The sequence below is a fragment of the Rhinatrema bivittatum genome, chromosome 8 (genome assembly GCF_901001135.1).
Source record: "Rhinatrema bivittatum chromosome 8, aRhiBiv1.1, whole genome shotgun sequence".
In the NCBI taxonomy this organism is placed as follows: Eukaryota; Metazoa; Chordata; class Amphibia; order Gymnophiona; family Rhinatrematidae; genus Rhinatrema; species Rhinatrema bivittatum.
The window spans coordinates 137696338-137712171 of NC_042622.1; the positions used below are offsets into that span (position 1 = coordinate 137696338).

General features: G+C 45.9%; 1 protein-coding gene across 1 annotated transcript in view; it reads left to right on the forward strand.

Moving 5' to 3' along the window:
- The first annotated feature begins 550 nt into the window (after nt 1-550).
- The window catches only part of LOC115096979, a 28742-nt gene continuing 13458 nt past the window's right edge, over nt 551-15834 (forward strand). Inside the window, exon 1 of the mRNA XM_029612338.1 lies at nt 551-1290. Coding sequence (XP_029468198.1) covers nt 772-1290 — 519 coding nt within the window. The 5' untranslated portion in view covers nt 551-771. The remainder of the gene's footprint in view (nt 1291-15834) is intronic.

The window sequence follows — 15834 nt, forward strand, 5'->3', positions numbered from 1 at the left end:
GAGGCCTTGGTCACGCCCCCGGGCCGACACCACGCCCCGACATGCCCCCCCGGAACGCCCTGAACTTCACGCCGCCCCCCGACACGCCCCCCCCTAGCAAAGCCCCGGGACTTATGCGCGTCCCGGGGCTTGCGCGCACCGCCGAGCCTATGCAAAATAGGCTCGGCGCGCGCAGGGGGGTTTTGAAAGGGTTACGCGCATAACTTATGCGCGTAACCCTTTTAAAATCTACCTCACAGTTTTAAAGGGCCCCTCACTCTCTTGCTTCCTCTCACCAGCTGACACTGGCAACTGACTTTCACCTTCTGCACTTTACAACCAGCCTCTGGCCTCTTGGCAGGAAGTGAGCAAATAGAGGGAGAGAGGTGGAGGGGTAGTGGTGTTCCAGTCACGGCCAACCTTTGCCCCCTAACATTGCTCCACCTGATAAGCCCTGTAATTTTTACAGTGCTCTCAGATTTCCAAGAATAAGGAGATCAAATGGTGATGTGTGGGCGGGTGCATGAGGCACCTCATGTCAGTCTGATTCACCCAGGGGCAGGGAAATTCCTGACTCTTAATCACACACATCTAGCACACAGTCATTAGTCACTGAGACAGCAGATACTGCAGATGAACCAGGAGGAGCGAGACTGACCACATCACAGTTGCTGCAGGAAACAGCCCTCTAAGGATACGTACAAAACCAGCGACCTAGAAGAGACACTAAATTGTTTAAAGAATTGATTAGGATCCCATCCTGTCCAAGAATTTCCAGAACACATTGAAAAGATGACATCCAGCAGGGACTCCAAGAAAATCAAAAAGTCATATTCCCTGAGGAAACCCAAATCTCCTGCACTTCTTGACACCTCTACAGGCTTCTATGACCGACTGGAGGAAATTGACTACCCCAAGGAGTGCCTAGGCTGGGACCCCTTACCGTCCTCAGGGGACAGGGACGCGGTCAGCACCAGCTTCAACTTCTATGGGGAGCTGGGAGATCTCAATGGGAAGAGTCCCCTGATTACTGAGGGGCCCAAGGGCTACAGGAAGAAACAGAGAAGGTCCAGGAGCCTGCGGGTCCCAAAGACAAGTTCTCCCCCATTTTCTCTGATAGAATCGGATGGGACTCTCTCTCCACGAGAAGCTTTGAAGGCTGAGACAAAACTGGGGCAACAGATAGCAGCTCACCCCACACCTTTCAGTAGTTCAGATGAAGACCAGCTGCTCATTGAGGGGGCCCTGCTGGAAAGTGTACAGAATGAGACGGAGAGGCAAAACAACAAAAAGAGAAAACAGTACAGAAAGGTAAAGTGAATCCTCCATCCCCTAAAGAAATCCCCCTGCTACATTCAATGCTACTCTGAGAATATACAACTAAACTGGCTTTAAACTTTCTAACTGTGGCTTTATAAAGAGGGTAAAAGAAGGAGCATCACACAGCAGGGTTCTCTCCCTGGCTACAGTATTAAAGAATGTGGCAACGGTTTTCTCAGCATGGTGAGGGTCTATCTACTGGAGGAATTTCAGTGGGTGCCAACCTGTGCTGGAATTCTAGACAGGTCCTTGTGCTATAACCCTTAGCAGTCCTCCAAGAAATACCCTGTTCAGAGTACTCTGTACGGTGCCTTGTAACATTATGCTGGGTCAGTACTGTTTTAGAGGAAAGTGCTCCTAACATCATGGGGGATACTGGCTTAATAGTAGCTTGAGATTTATTTAATGTTTGGGTACTTGCCAGGTTCTTGTGTCTTGGTTTGGCCACTGTTGGAAACAGGATACTGGGCTTGATGGACCCTTGGTCTGACCCAGTATGGCATATTTATTTTGAGCTTTTATATACCGACATTCCTGTAGAGACTACAAATCATACCGGTTTACAATAAACATAACATCGCATAAGGCGTTACATGGGACATATCTTATGTTTTTACTGGCTTAGAGGGTAGTGTTCCCTAAGACAGTGATGGGGCCCTGGGTCGATACTGGCTCAAAGAGAAGAATGTCCCTAATACCATGCAGGAACATTGCTTTTCACCCCTCAGACAGTACTGAACCAGACATAAAGCGTGTTGCTAAAGTGGCATTTTATAAGCTTAAACATGTTAATATCTCTTAGATATTTGCTTTCCCAAGATTTATTTAGAACATTTATACAAATAATGACTGCAACTTTTCAGCATGCAACTGCTCGACATATCTCTGGTAAGAGGCTGAATGAGCACCTTACTCCCGTGCTGAATCAGTTGCATTGGTTGCCTGTAACGTGGAGGTGTCAGTTTGAGATTTTAGTCCTGATACATAAGATTTTATATATAGTAAATAAAATAAAGCTGTGTGCCCCGGCATGTTTAAGGTCCTCACAATCACAATTGCTGTCAGTACCAGTAACGTGAGACTATAAGTTACAACAGACCCCTGAGTAAAGACTTTTCCCTCAGCTGTGGAGTGCGTTATTGGCAAGTTTGAGGGATAAGCAGGATTTAAAAGTTTTCAGAAAATATTTGAAGGCATTATATTTTAAGGAGGTATATAATTGAATGTAGTTCTAATCTTTTATTGTGTTTTAACATGTTTGTATCTATGATTTCATCTATGAATGTTTTTGATGTAATCCACATTGAAAAACGTTTGTTGGACATGGGCAGAATATTAAGTAGTTTTAAATAGATAAATATATAAATAGGAAGAGAATGTCTCAGCACCGTGTTGGGACATTGGGTCAATACTCGTTCAGAGGGAAATGCAGCCCCTACCACCGTGTTGAGACATGAGTCCGTACTGGCTTGGAGGGAAGAATCTGAGCAGAAGGTGGCTGGGCTACAGGCATTGTGGCTTAGATCTAACACTGCTGTTAGCTTGGTCGCTTGCTTGACTATAGTTTATCCCAAGTCTGGACTATGCACAGACACAGTAGATTTGTGCCTAGGGTGGAAACATTCTGGGGGCAGAAAAGTTCTTGCCCATCGCCCTTCAATCCCACCAGCCATTTTTGCCACCCCAGCTGCCCTACAATCTGATTGGAATCCCATTCTCTCTTTCCAGCTCTGCCTCCAGTTCTTTTCCACTCCCATGGACCTGAAAGCTGCAGCTCCAGGGCTGGTGGCTGCCTAGAGTGTCAAAAGTTTGGGAGCAGCCACCATTGCGTCCACTTTAGCCAGCAGACCAACACTCCTGACTCTTGCTTGTGGCAGGATTCTGGGCCTCCTCCTTCCTGCCCCCACGGCCGGAAGCAAAAGTCATGTTGCCCTGGGGAGGGGAAGAAAAAGGCTCAATTGCCACGGCCCTAAAGAGCAGGACGGTCATTGGCTGCATGGGGTTGGAAGGACTCCAGAGGTGGAGCAGTGTTGGCTGACCCCTGCGGTGGTGAAAGAGAGATACAGCGTCAGCTGGGTTCATGGTGGCAGCATTGACCAGGCCCGAGCGGTGGCAGTGGAAGAGAGGAGCAATGTTGGCTGGGTCCACGTTAGCAACAGAAGAGAGGAGCAGCATCAGTTGGGTTGGCATGGCAGAAAGAGAGGAGAACTGAGCAAGCACACCATCAGATGGGTCCACAGGCTCACAAACAGAAGAGAGAGCAGGCTTCCCAGCCATCTGTCCTTCCAAAGATGAGGTTGTTACTGCTGCTGTTTGCATGTTTGGAGAGGGGGAATGGAGAGAGAGCATAAGTGCATATGTGTGTGTGAAAGCATGTGTGTGTGTGTGTGTGTGAGAGAGAGAGTATGTGTAAGAGAGAGTTTGTATATATGCGAGAGAGCGGGAAAAAAGTTTGTGACTGGGGCCCCGCTCCACGCTCCCCATAAATTCACAACAATCTCAGAATGACTGGAAATCAAAAGATCCCAAGTACGGAGAGCATGAGGAAAATTTTAAAAATCTTTATCAGTTTTAATCATTGGGTGATATTTGTTGTATCTGTTGTTTTGAAATATTTTATTGGTGTTTGGAACATTTTTTAATAATTTGTATGAGTTTTTAATTATTAGATTATATTCTATTTGTTAGTGGTTTTGAAATATTTCTTTAATAATGTGGTTTTTCTAATTATGATTCATGTTTTATTTTTCTTGATTTTATTGTTTGATGTTTTGAGGACTGGTGGTGATTATTTTCCCATTGTTGCACTGCATACAGTCTGGCTTATTGTGGTTTCCAGTTCAGTTTTTATCTACACATTTCTATTTATACTTTACTAGTAGTAAAAGCCCATCCAAGGTTGGGGAAATACTGTGATGTGTAGAAAGTGCATAACTGAGGTGTATGGTAGTAGAGAGCGCATGCTGAACTCGGATGTGCTGTGTGGTTGCAGAGAGTGAATTGACTATTCAGAGAAAAAGAGAGAGTGGATGAGTACAGCCAGAGATGGGGAGGAGCTCAGTTTCCATATGTGGCAGTAGAGAGTGGATTGCACAATACAGAGACAGAGGGGCAGAGCTGAAGAGTACAGGGAAAGAGAGGGGCAAAGCTCAATTCCAATACAGAGTGGGGCAGAGAGGGGGGGGGGGGCAAAGTTCCGTTTGCATACCAGTGATGCAGGTGTGGGGCATCTTCCCTCTTTATTATAGATAGATGGTCTCTCTATTCTGTATTTGATGATGATCTGTCTGTGTTCCGCATGTGTAACTGAGATGAAGTATTCTCCTAGGTAGTTTCTGAGTAGGGATCTATAGCAGCCTGGCTTGTTCTGTTTTCCTAACAGGAGGTGTATTGGTAATTTAGAGCCCAGGATAATACTTGCAGTGTTGCCTTTTTATACATAGGGTTGTTACTGTTTGAGTGCTAGCAGTTAGTGCTGTTTTGCTATGGAAGGTTTACTATATTATAATTATAGTTCAGTTTACCTATAGCTTTTTCAAGGCCAAACTCACATCCAACATGCGGTACAACACACTTAATACCATATGGGTTCCATGTGTCTCTTTTGCAATACATGTTGTAAGTAATATTTTTATCACAACATCTTTTATTCATGTAAAATCTGTTATTATAAATGCATCATTTTTAATTGTGTGTGGGGAGGTCCCGGGGTGGGGATGTAAAGCTGTAAGGTTTGCTTAGGATACCTAATACCATTGCACCACCCTGTGCAGCTCCAGTATAGGCGCTGTTCTTCTAACAAGACAATGTGCATCATAATTGTCATACTGGATTAGACCGAGGTTTCATCAAGCTCAGTACCCTGTTTTCAACAGTGGCCAATCTAGGTCACAAGTACCTGGCAAGATCCCAAACAGTAAATAGATCCCATGCTGCTATCACATAGTGATAATTAATAGCTATACCCTAGGTTTACTTGGTTAATAAGTTTATGAACTACTTCTCCAGGAATTTGTCCAAACCTTTTTTAAACCAGCTACCTTAATTGCCTTAACCACATCCTCTGACAATGAATTCCAGAACTTAATTTTGCATTGTGTGAAAAAGAATTTTCTCTGATTTGTTTTGAATGTGCTACTTACTAACTTCAGTGTCCCCTAGCCTTTGTATTTTATGAAAGATAAAATAACCAATTTACATTTAACCTTTCTATTCTATTTATGATTTTATAGATTTCTATCATATCCGCCCTCAGCCGATTCTTCTACAAGCTGAACAACCCTAACATTTTTAACCTTTCCTCATAAGGGAGTTGTTCCATCCCCTTTATCATTTTGGTTGCCCTTGTCTGTACCTTGGGGACTAAATGAGCCTGCAGTCTGGCAGTCACAAACTCAGTCTCCCTTACAGAAGCCTGGAAGGAGCAAGGACACTGTACTTCCTGTGAGTGCCAGACAACGGTTTACCTGGAAACTTTTGAGGTCGAGCCACCCTGAAATTTGTGTCAGTTAGCCGGAAGGTGGGGGGGGGGGGGGGAGGCAATATGTGCACAAATTTTCTCCTTTCTTATATACTCACAATTTCATCCTTACACTGTCTCTCCCACATATATGCTTGTTCTTACACATACACTCTCACTCACATGCTCATTCTTACCCATGCTCCTTTACACACTCACACTTCTCATTCTCCAACATACATTCTCACACACACTCCCACTCATATATTCTGTCTTACTCATTCACACACACTTGGTCAAACACTCCCTCACACACACACATGCCCACTCACACTCACTTCTCTCCCTCTCCAAGAAATACATTCTCCCACACTCTCACACTCCCACACTCTCACATGTGGATCCAAAGGAGGAAGCATCAGCTTCCTCCTTTGGATCCACGTGGTTCAATGGATTCCTCCTCCTCCTTTTTTGACTGCTCTGGCTGACACGTCTGCCCTTTCTTCCGCTCGTGAGAGATTCTTCTTCCTGCCCATACAGCTGATGCTCCTCCTTTCTGCCTGCATAGGCCCGGATGATTTCCTCTTTTGTGGCCCTCACAGGTACTTCCCTGCTTCACCTAGAGTTTTCTGGTGTTGGCCCAGACCCCCAATAATTCCTTTAAAGTTCTGGAGTCTGTGGGCCAAATCTGGAGGTACAGACACTGTGCTCACTTATTTATTTATTTATAGATTTTTCTATACCGGGGTACGTAAATAACATCACCTCGGTTTACATACAAACAGTAATTCAGCATTGCGCTTTACAATATAACATGGTAACTTGAGTACAATACAGTATATAACTTTGTATAAATAGCATATAAACAATATATGATAGATTGTGGATGTTAGGAAGAGTAGATGAGGATTCAGATTATTGATAGTAGGCTTTTTTAAATAGCCAGGTTTTAAGGTTTTGTTTAAATTTTTTGTGACAGAGTTCCTGGCGTAATTCAGAGGGCATGGTGTTCCATATTGTTGATCCAGCAATGATGAAAGATCGTTCTTTTGTACTAGAAAGTTTAGTCAGATTGGGTGCAGGAATGTTTAATTTGGCTAAATTCTGGAATCTCGGGACATACACTGTCTTGTGAGAAGAGCAGCATCTATACCGGAGCAGTAGTTGTGAGGTTTGTGGGGTGGTGGAGCAATGGGACAGAAAGCCCAGCTAGAGGAGGTGGGAAATGAATTGGCTGGGGATGAAATTGGGAGAGGAGATCACAGGGCTGCAAGGACAGAGTTCTGCTGGGGTAGCAGAGGGCAGCAGTACCACGCCTGCTCTGATAGTACCCAGGGCAGGGCGCTCAAACCGGTCCTCAGGGCTCCCTCCCCCCCCCAGCCAGCCACTCAGGTTCTCAGAATATTCCTCATGAATATACATGAGAAATATTTGCCTACACAGGAGGTAGTACACAAATAAATCTCATGCATATTCATTAGAGATATCCTGAAAACCTGACTGGCTGGAGAGGCCCCAAGGACTGGTTTGAGCACCCCTGGCCTAGGGACAAAATCTATCTCTGGCTGAGCCATGGGTGAAGAATCCCCAGCTTTCTAACCTTTAATGTTTGCTTTCACCTGTGTTCATATTTGATCAATCTGATGTCATAAGACTCAGAGCAAATAAGCTTAACTCCTTGTTTTCTGGATATGGGCACCCATAGGAAGAGAACTACATGATAAATGACAAAGACAGACCACCCATGGGGTAAATATGAGAAATAAATTGACCCCAGTCAGAGGAAATGTGAGTGGCAGAGGATTCTGGAGGCCTGATTTCCTCCTTGAAGAAGACTGAAGGTAGTTCATATTATACTGCACAAGAGTGTATATTATTCTGTTGATCAGATACTAGGACTGCGTACTAAAAGGAAACTCAGATTTATGAGTGGATCCCCCTATAGGACACTTATCATTGTCATACAGTCACATAAGGCAGAATATAAAAATAAAAAATCATGCAGATATTTTTTTTAATAATTTTTTGATATTCTGCTTTTTGGCACTTCAAAGTGTACATCAAAGCAGATTACATTCAGGTACTGTAGGTATTTCCCTATCTCCACAGGGTTTACAATCTAGTTTTGTACCTGAGGTAACGGAGGGTAAAGTGAAACATGTAAATTAGTTGAAAAATTGTAGTTTTGCACTAAACATCACATGAATTCGAAAACTGCAGTAAACAAAGTGTCCACCTGCTGTCGGGTTTCTGGTTACCAGCACAAGTCATGGGAAATGTTGGTGGTTTGCAGCAGGAAGAGAGAATCAAAAGACTGGGAGTGAGGGGGCCCAGCGAGAGCCTGTTCTCTCATTCTCTGAAATTCTTCCCGGTGTGTTTGAAGGGGAGGAGGACTGATTCTGTTGACTTGGAGCATGTGGTCTTGCTGAATCCAATACTAAATCCTTCAGAAGTAGCTGAGAGGAGTGAGTCTGCCCAAAGCCATGCTGAGTAGACACCACCATAGCTGGAATCAAACTGTGATATGAAGTGAGGTGGCAGGAGAGTGATGGCAGATGGGGGCAGAGCCTGCGGAATGGGGCAGAAGGCAGATGAGAAGGAGAGAGGACCCCAGCAACTAAAAGGTAGCAAGGGAAGTCCAGAGGAAAGGAGGCAGGAGGTGGTGGGAAGAGAGGGAGGTCCTGATGAGCGGAGGCAGATGGCCATGGAAAGACTCAAATAGTGGTTCGACAGTACTACCTGTGCTGGTGTCTGATGATGCTTGCAGGCCCTACTTGTTTTTTGTCTAACTATGCTGGCCTTTATGCAAAGCCTTTTTATTAGCGCAAACCAAGTGTGTCACAAATTTAGAGAGAGGTTTGCCCACCTTTCGTAAAGCTGAAGAGTTTTCTTCCCAAGCTGGCTGGGACCTTGTGGCTTGGTCATTGATTTCAGATTGCCTTGGGTTGGATAGGGGCACACCATGCAGCAAACAAGTTATACCAGATGACAGGCCACAGCTGTAATGTTCCGAGAAGGTCGCAACTGACCACACTTACCCTAAGCACTGCCGAGGCCCTGGACACCACCCAAGCCTCCCGCACAGCTGGGGCGCTGCCATCGTGCCCCGGGTCTTGACGCACTGCACCTTGCTCTAGGCGTGCACATGCTCCCCAAACTTCAAGGCCCTATTTCAGGAAAGCCTAGCCAGTGCGTTTTGGCACGGCTGGTTTTTTTAAACCCCAGCTGCGCTTCATTTCAGGGTCTCAGCAACAGGTCTTCCTTAGTGCATGTTGCTACTCCTGTCACGTTCCTGATCCTGCCTCGCTCCAGCCTTGTTCTTATTCTTGCCTTGCCTTACTCCAGCCCTGCTTGCTCCAGTCCCAGCCTTGCCTCGTTCCTGCTCCCTGCCACGCACCGTCCAGGTCCTCTGTCTGCCTGACCTCCTCGTACGGACCTCTGCTATGGACCCGGACCATTCTCTTGCCTGCTGCCTGGTACTGACTTCTGATATAGACCCCGACTATGTCTTGCTCGCTACCTGCCCTGACCCTCGGCCTGAACTTGGTAACCGACAGATTACTGCTGCCTTGATCTCAACCCAGCTCTGGATTCTCTTTTTCTGACTGCCTTTAGGGACACTCGCCAGCCCCTGGAACCCATGGGCTCAATCTGCAGGGAATGGGGCTGGTATAGGTGAAGGTCTAGTTCAGTCCTGCCAAGGGTGTGTCCGCCAGCTGTTGGCGTGGACCTAGTGAGTTCACCTACTAGGATGCATCAACCATGCTACAGCACAAGGACTCAAAATTGGACAACAGCATTATGGTTTTATGAATTTATCTACAAGCATTTGATATTCTGCCTTTTCCCAAGATAGTCTCAAGGTAGATAATCAAAATTAAATTGAATTTAGTTACAGTAGCATTACAATTTATGAGTGGAGGAGTAACTTAATGATTAGAACAACAGGAAGGAAACCAGGGTTCAAATCCCACTGCTATTCCTTGTGACCCTGGGTAAGTCACTTTACCCTCCAATGCCTCAGGTGCAAACTTAGTTGTGAGCCCTCTGGAGACATGGAAGTATCTACACTTTGAAGTGCCAAAAGATGGAAAAGAAAGAAAGAAAGAAAGAAAAGAACAAAGCACATTGAACAAGAAGTTACAGTATATATACAGTTTGAGGAGGAGCAGTTTCACTCAGGCTGCAACAAATATTTGGGGCTCCTCTGTGGCTGTCTCGTTGAAACTAGCGAGCACTCTGCCCTCCACACAAATTATGACCCCATTCACACCCTGGTTCTTTTAGTTTATGATGACATAGCTATTCCATAATAAATTGTTCCCGTGGGCTGAATGCCATTTATAAGGAATATGTAAGACAGGAAAATGTGATCAATAGATTCTGAGATAATATATCCTGGTTTCCATCAGAAAAAGACATTTTCCCCATGGCTCAAGAACAGCTAAATGATAAGAGGCGAGTGGCATCTTATATACTAACCAATTTATTGAGGCACGAGCTTTCGAGGACAGAGCCCACTTCATCAGAATTGCTTCCCCTCATAAATGAGCTCCAAGTATAAGTCCTGGATTTGCCACTAAATATTCCATTACAGCAACCGCTGCCTTGGTAACTTCAGTCATATCCTGGAAGCCCATGCAAAAAGGTGCGTTTCTCATAGTGCACATTTTCACCTTTAGTTTTATGCACATTTTTTGTGTTCCAAAGTTACTCTCGATGCCAGGGGAGGTTCTGTAATGAGGGAGGGTGCAGCGGCCGCTTCAGGCAACATACTTTAGTGGTGGCAAAAAATGCTCCACTCAAAACGCCCCTGCGGCGTCTGCCTCGCGGACTGTAAAGTGCAAGACACCTGCAGCGTCCTGCGTCATCACGTCGCCATAGAGGCTCTCCGTTTTCAGCCACCTCTATCCCTCGTGCTTTGGTACCTGGATGAGCAATGTCCCTGCTGGTGGCAGTATGGCCTGTGCAGAGCTGCTTTGTTGTTTTGTGGCCTGTGTGCCGGCAAGCAACGCTGGTCTGTGATTGGGTTTCTTGTCCACCTCTGCTGGCTTTGGCACTCGGCAGCCTGCGGGAGAGGAGGTGGCCAAACAGGAACTCACTTTTATTGTAAGGATTGCAGTGAGACAGGGAGGGACCGCGGTGGAACAAGACAGATGCCTGCAGCAGAGCTGACGTCGAAACAACACCTACACGCGCGCACACACACACTAGGGAGTTTGGGGTGGGGCAGCAGAGCAGGAGACCCGTGGAAGACATTCTGTAGGCTCCGATCTTCAGTAGCAGCGCTGCCTGCAGTGATACTTCTGCTGGAACCTCCTGAATATGTAGAGTCTCTTCCCTGCACCTGGAGAGAGAGAGAGAGACAGTGGTCTTGGGTGGGAAGGATTGCTCTTTAGTAGCAGTGCTGCCTTGACAAACACCTGCTGGCCAAATGCAGCTGCTCCTGCCCCTCCTGGAGAGAGGGGGGGGGGGGGGGGGGAGAGAGAGAATGAATCATTGGTCTGGATGGGAGAGAGTGACTGAAGAGAGAGCCTGGTGTGAGGGGAGCATTGATATGACTGAGTGCCCGCTCTCTTAACATGCGCCGATCCACCTCTCCCGGGCCCAATTTAATATTTAAATTAGCTGGCGCAGTAAAAAGAAGGCCACTAGAGAAACTTTTGCATCCTTAGCATCTCCTCGGTGTCAGGCACCCAGGAGAGACGGCAGTCAGCGGGTTAGGAAAATAGATGCTCCATTTTATGAGCGACCATTTTCGTAACCTGTGCACAGCCACTTAATATTAAGTTGGAGGAACTACAGAAAAACAGTATTTTGTGCTTTTCTGTAAACCTTTTGGGCTCCTCAAGAATTAACGCTTGCTCCAGGGTAGGCGTTAATTTTTTAGGGTAAAAATGTGCGCATTGGCCGCACTTTTTTTTTTTTAAATTGGGGGGAATAGCTAATAGCCTCATCAACATGAATTTACACGTTTTGCACTGGGGGTTATGGACAAGCATTCAAAACACATATCCAATCATGTGTTGAGCCGTGTGCTGCAGCAAGCACACGGTATTGCATTGGTCTGAGAGTCAGAGAGAGACTGGTCTGGGGAGAGGGGTGACAGTGACTAAGGAGACTTATAGATAAAGTGGTCTGGGGGAGGCAGTGACAGTGACTGGAGAGAGAATCTGGGGGAGGGAGTGACAGTGACCGGTGAGAGAGAGACGGGTGGGGGAGAGGGGGTGAATAACTGGTGAGAGAAACTGTTTGGGAGGAGGAGGTGTCAGTGAGTTAGACACTGGTCTGGGGAAGGGGTGACAGGGTTTGGTGATAGAGAGGCTACTATGGGGCTGGTGAATTAGAGAGAGAGAAACTGGTCTAAGAAGGGGTGTGACAGTGATTGGTGAGTTAGAGAGAGACTGGTTTGGGAAAGGGGTGACGGACTGGTGAAAAAGAAAAACTGGTCTAGGGCAAGGGGGTGACAGTGATGTGTATGTGTGTGTGAGAGCGAGAGATACTGGGCTAGGGATTGATAGTGATTGGTATGTGAGCAGTGTTGGTAGGATGCATTGGGCAGTCACCCTGGGTGCCACCAGCATGACCAATCCAGTCATGGCCTGAAGAAAGCGCCAGCAGGCCACAGGAGATCCCATCCCGATGCTGCCGAAATTGATGGGGAGGCCCTGAGAGCGAGAGCCCGTGTGTGTTACAATGTGCATGTGTAAGTGCGAGAGTGAGAACCATTGTGTCTGTATGTATGGGAATGAACGTGTGTGTATGCATGTGCTAGCCTGTGCATGCATGTGTAAGAACCTATGTGTCACACACATGCACAACCCCTCCCCCACAGGCTTGCGCACGCACACACACACACACACACAATTTGCATGTGTATGAGGAAGTGGGAGCTTGTGTACGTGAGAGAGAGAGGGGTGCATGTGAGAGTATGGGCATGTGTACGAAGATGGAGAGCGTGTGGCAGAAGGAACATGTGTGTGTCTGAGAGAGAGGATAAAGTTTGTGCATCCCCTCCCCCAATCCAAGGCAATCTCAGTGTGACTTGAAATCAAAAGATTCCAGGTATGGAGAGATGTTTAAATCCATTTTGGTTTTAATTAATGGATGTTATTTAATGTTTCTGCTGTTTAGAAATATTTTATTGGTGTTTTGGGAAATTTATAACATTTTTAAATTATTGGATACTTATCAAATGTTTTGAAATATTTATTCTTTTTATTAGTATGATTTTACTATTATGATTCATGACATATTTCTTTATTTTGTTTGATATTTTATAAAGAATAGTAATGTTGTGCTACATCATTGTTTGGCTTGTTGTGGTTTTTCCAGTTTAGTTTTTGTTTGCAGATTTCTATTTATGTATTATGGTCTTTTTATTTTGTATTTTTCTCCTTACTTGGGCTATATTTTGTGTAAATATCATCTGAATAAGATCTTGCATCCATTTTCTAAAATTGTTGATGTAATGCTATCAAACAATTAAAAAAAATAGATTTGCTTGGAATCTAGAACTGGCCAGGGCTTTCTTTATTGGAAATAGGGCCCTTAGGAGTTTTTCTTGTAATGTTTTATAGCACTAGTGTGGTGGTGGGGGGTGGGGAAGGGGGAGCATGCTGAGGTCAGGGGGAGAGAGATAGGGCAGATTTTTAAAACATACGCGCACATGTTATAAAATAGGGTTGGCGCGCACAAGGGGGTGCACAATTGTGCACTTTGCGTGCGCTGAGCCGTGCTGCCTTCCTCCATTCCCTTCCCCCACCCCACGTTCCCTTCCCCTAACTCTCCCGCCCCCCAGCCCTAAGCTAAACCCCCCTAAAAAAGTTATCTTACCTAGTTACGCCTGCCTTTTGGCAGGCGCAAGTTTTGTGCACGCCGGCCAATGGCTGGCCAGTGAACCCGGGCACAGCAGCAAAAGGCCGCTGTGCCTGGAGGCTCCGGCCCCGCCCCTGGACCAACACGCCCCGCCCCTTTTTTCAAGTCCCGGGACTTACACACGTCCCGGGGCTTTATACGCGCCGCCAGGACTTTTGAAAATAGGCCCGGCGCGCGTAACCCCCTACACACATAAATCTGCCCCTCAGTGTGCCCATCCTTGCTAATCAATGACAGTTTGAGGTGGGGAGTGTTCACCCTTCTACCCCTCTCCACCCATCTGACTTCTTTACCCTTTCACCCTGAATTGCAGGGATCAGCTGGGGGGGGGGGGGGGGCATCAATCAACTATTTTTGTCCAGGGCACCATTTGCCCTTGAGCCAGTCCTGTGGTGAGACTCCCTTGAACACTGCCACCAAGATCAATCCTGCGTTTTCCTGCTTGAAGGCAAAAAACATTGTGACTATTCTGACTGAAGGGGGGGGGGGGGGGCAGGGGGATGTGTGCACTGTTGTTGAGTGTATGCCTTTTGGGTGTTGGGGGCAGCATCTCGCTTCTTGTCTCAGGCAGCAGGTTGCCTTGAGCTGTCCCTGCCCGATGCAGCAAGTAGTTTTGAGCACAAAACATGTGTGTAAAACTGTGCATCCTGCTTAGTGCTCTCGCATGAAAATCCCATGCAAATGAAGGAATTAACTATTTCCCCACCACGGCAGAGAGGTTTTCTGGCTTATCAGGTTTATTAGTGCGGGAAATTTTACTCCTAGTCAGAGGTGGAATAAAGTTTCCAGCATTTGTGTCAGTCTATGGGCAGAAGGTGGACTTCCAGCATCTACAATGGGATTTCTGAGCAGAAAAGATGACTTTTTTTGTACCCAAGTCATGTTTGTGCACAAAAAAGCATAAATCACAGCAGAGAGGCTTCTTTGCTCCCTCAAATTTAAAATGTGTGTTCAGCCTATGCTAGCATATATTTTCCAGCCAGCGCACTTTTTTAACTCCCGCTGCTTTAGGATAACATTAGCTTACTGCATTAGAAGTTCAAAAACATTTTTTGAAACTGTGTGTTAAGAAACTGTGTGGAGTTTCTATGCACAGTTTTAATCATACATTATTGTATCGGCCTCCTAGTTGGTCAGATGTGCTTTTTTCCATCACAGTTGCCTTCCCATTCCCAGTCTGTAAAAGTTCAGGACAAAGGGATTTTTCTGTGATGCTAGTTGGAATTATATTTAATAATTGAATATTTCTTGAAAGAAATGTTTAAATATACTTGTTTCCAAAGAATTGTATATCATACCTAGTTATCAACATGTGTAGTAAAAAGAAAGAAAGAGAGAGAGGGAAGAGGAAGTGAGAGAGAAAGATGATGGAAGAGGTGTCATGAGAGAGGGAATGATTTCACGTGTACATGCCTGCTGGTCACATGCACGTGGGTGACGATACTGGCAGCCTGACTGACAGATGCGCTGGGCTTGCAAATCCTCTCTTAATCATGCAGTAATCACAAACAACAAAAAAAAAAAACAAACCCAAGTCTAGAAGGCATCAGGAGGGAAAAGCAGCCACCTTGCAGCTTCAACTCTGTGTTGGCAGGACAGGCCAAGTTTCATTATCTGGCCAACTGCACACATGGACTTGTAGTTATTGCTTATTTTCTTCGGGGATATCAGTGCTACTTTGCCATGCATGCAGTGGAAGTTAAATTCAGGGCTGAAATCAGTCTGTCTTGCTAAAAGGGGATGCAGCTGGTCATACCTGCTCATGATGTGCTATTGTTGGGGGTGAGAGACTGGGCCAGAGAGGCCCTCAGTCCCCAGTTGGGCAGTTCCTATGTGCCTGTGGATGACCTTCCTCTTCCATTCAGGAAATTAGAATTATCCAGGAAACAACAACATGCCTGGAATAGGGAAGTTTCTACACTCTCTGTTCCTCCTCTCCACCCCCACCCTGGCCTTGTGATGAGCTCACAAGTACATTCCTTGCATACCTACCTTCTTATAGATACAGGAAGCTCAAGTACCTAAATGTGGAACAACTGCAGCTGGGGGAGGAAAGCTTCTTTCCTGTCCCTTGTTGAGCAAGATTGTACTTAAAGCCTTATATTTATTGACAAGCACAACACAAAGCAGCAAAACTCCTTGTTATCGATAGAGTCGGCCCATAGCCATTTCACCTCCCACTCCTACTTCCAGTAAGA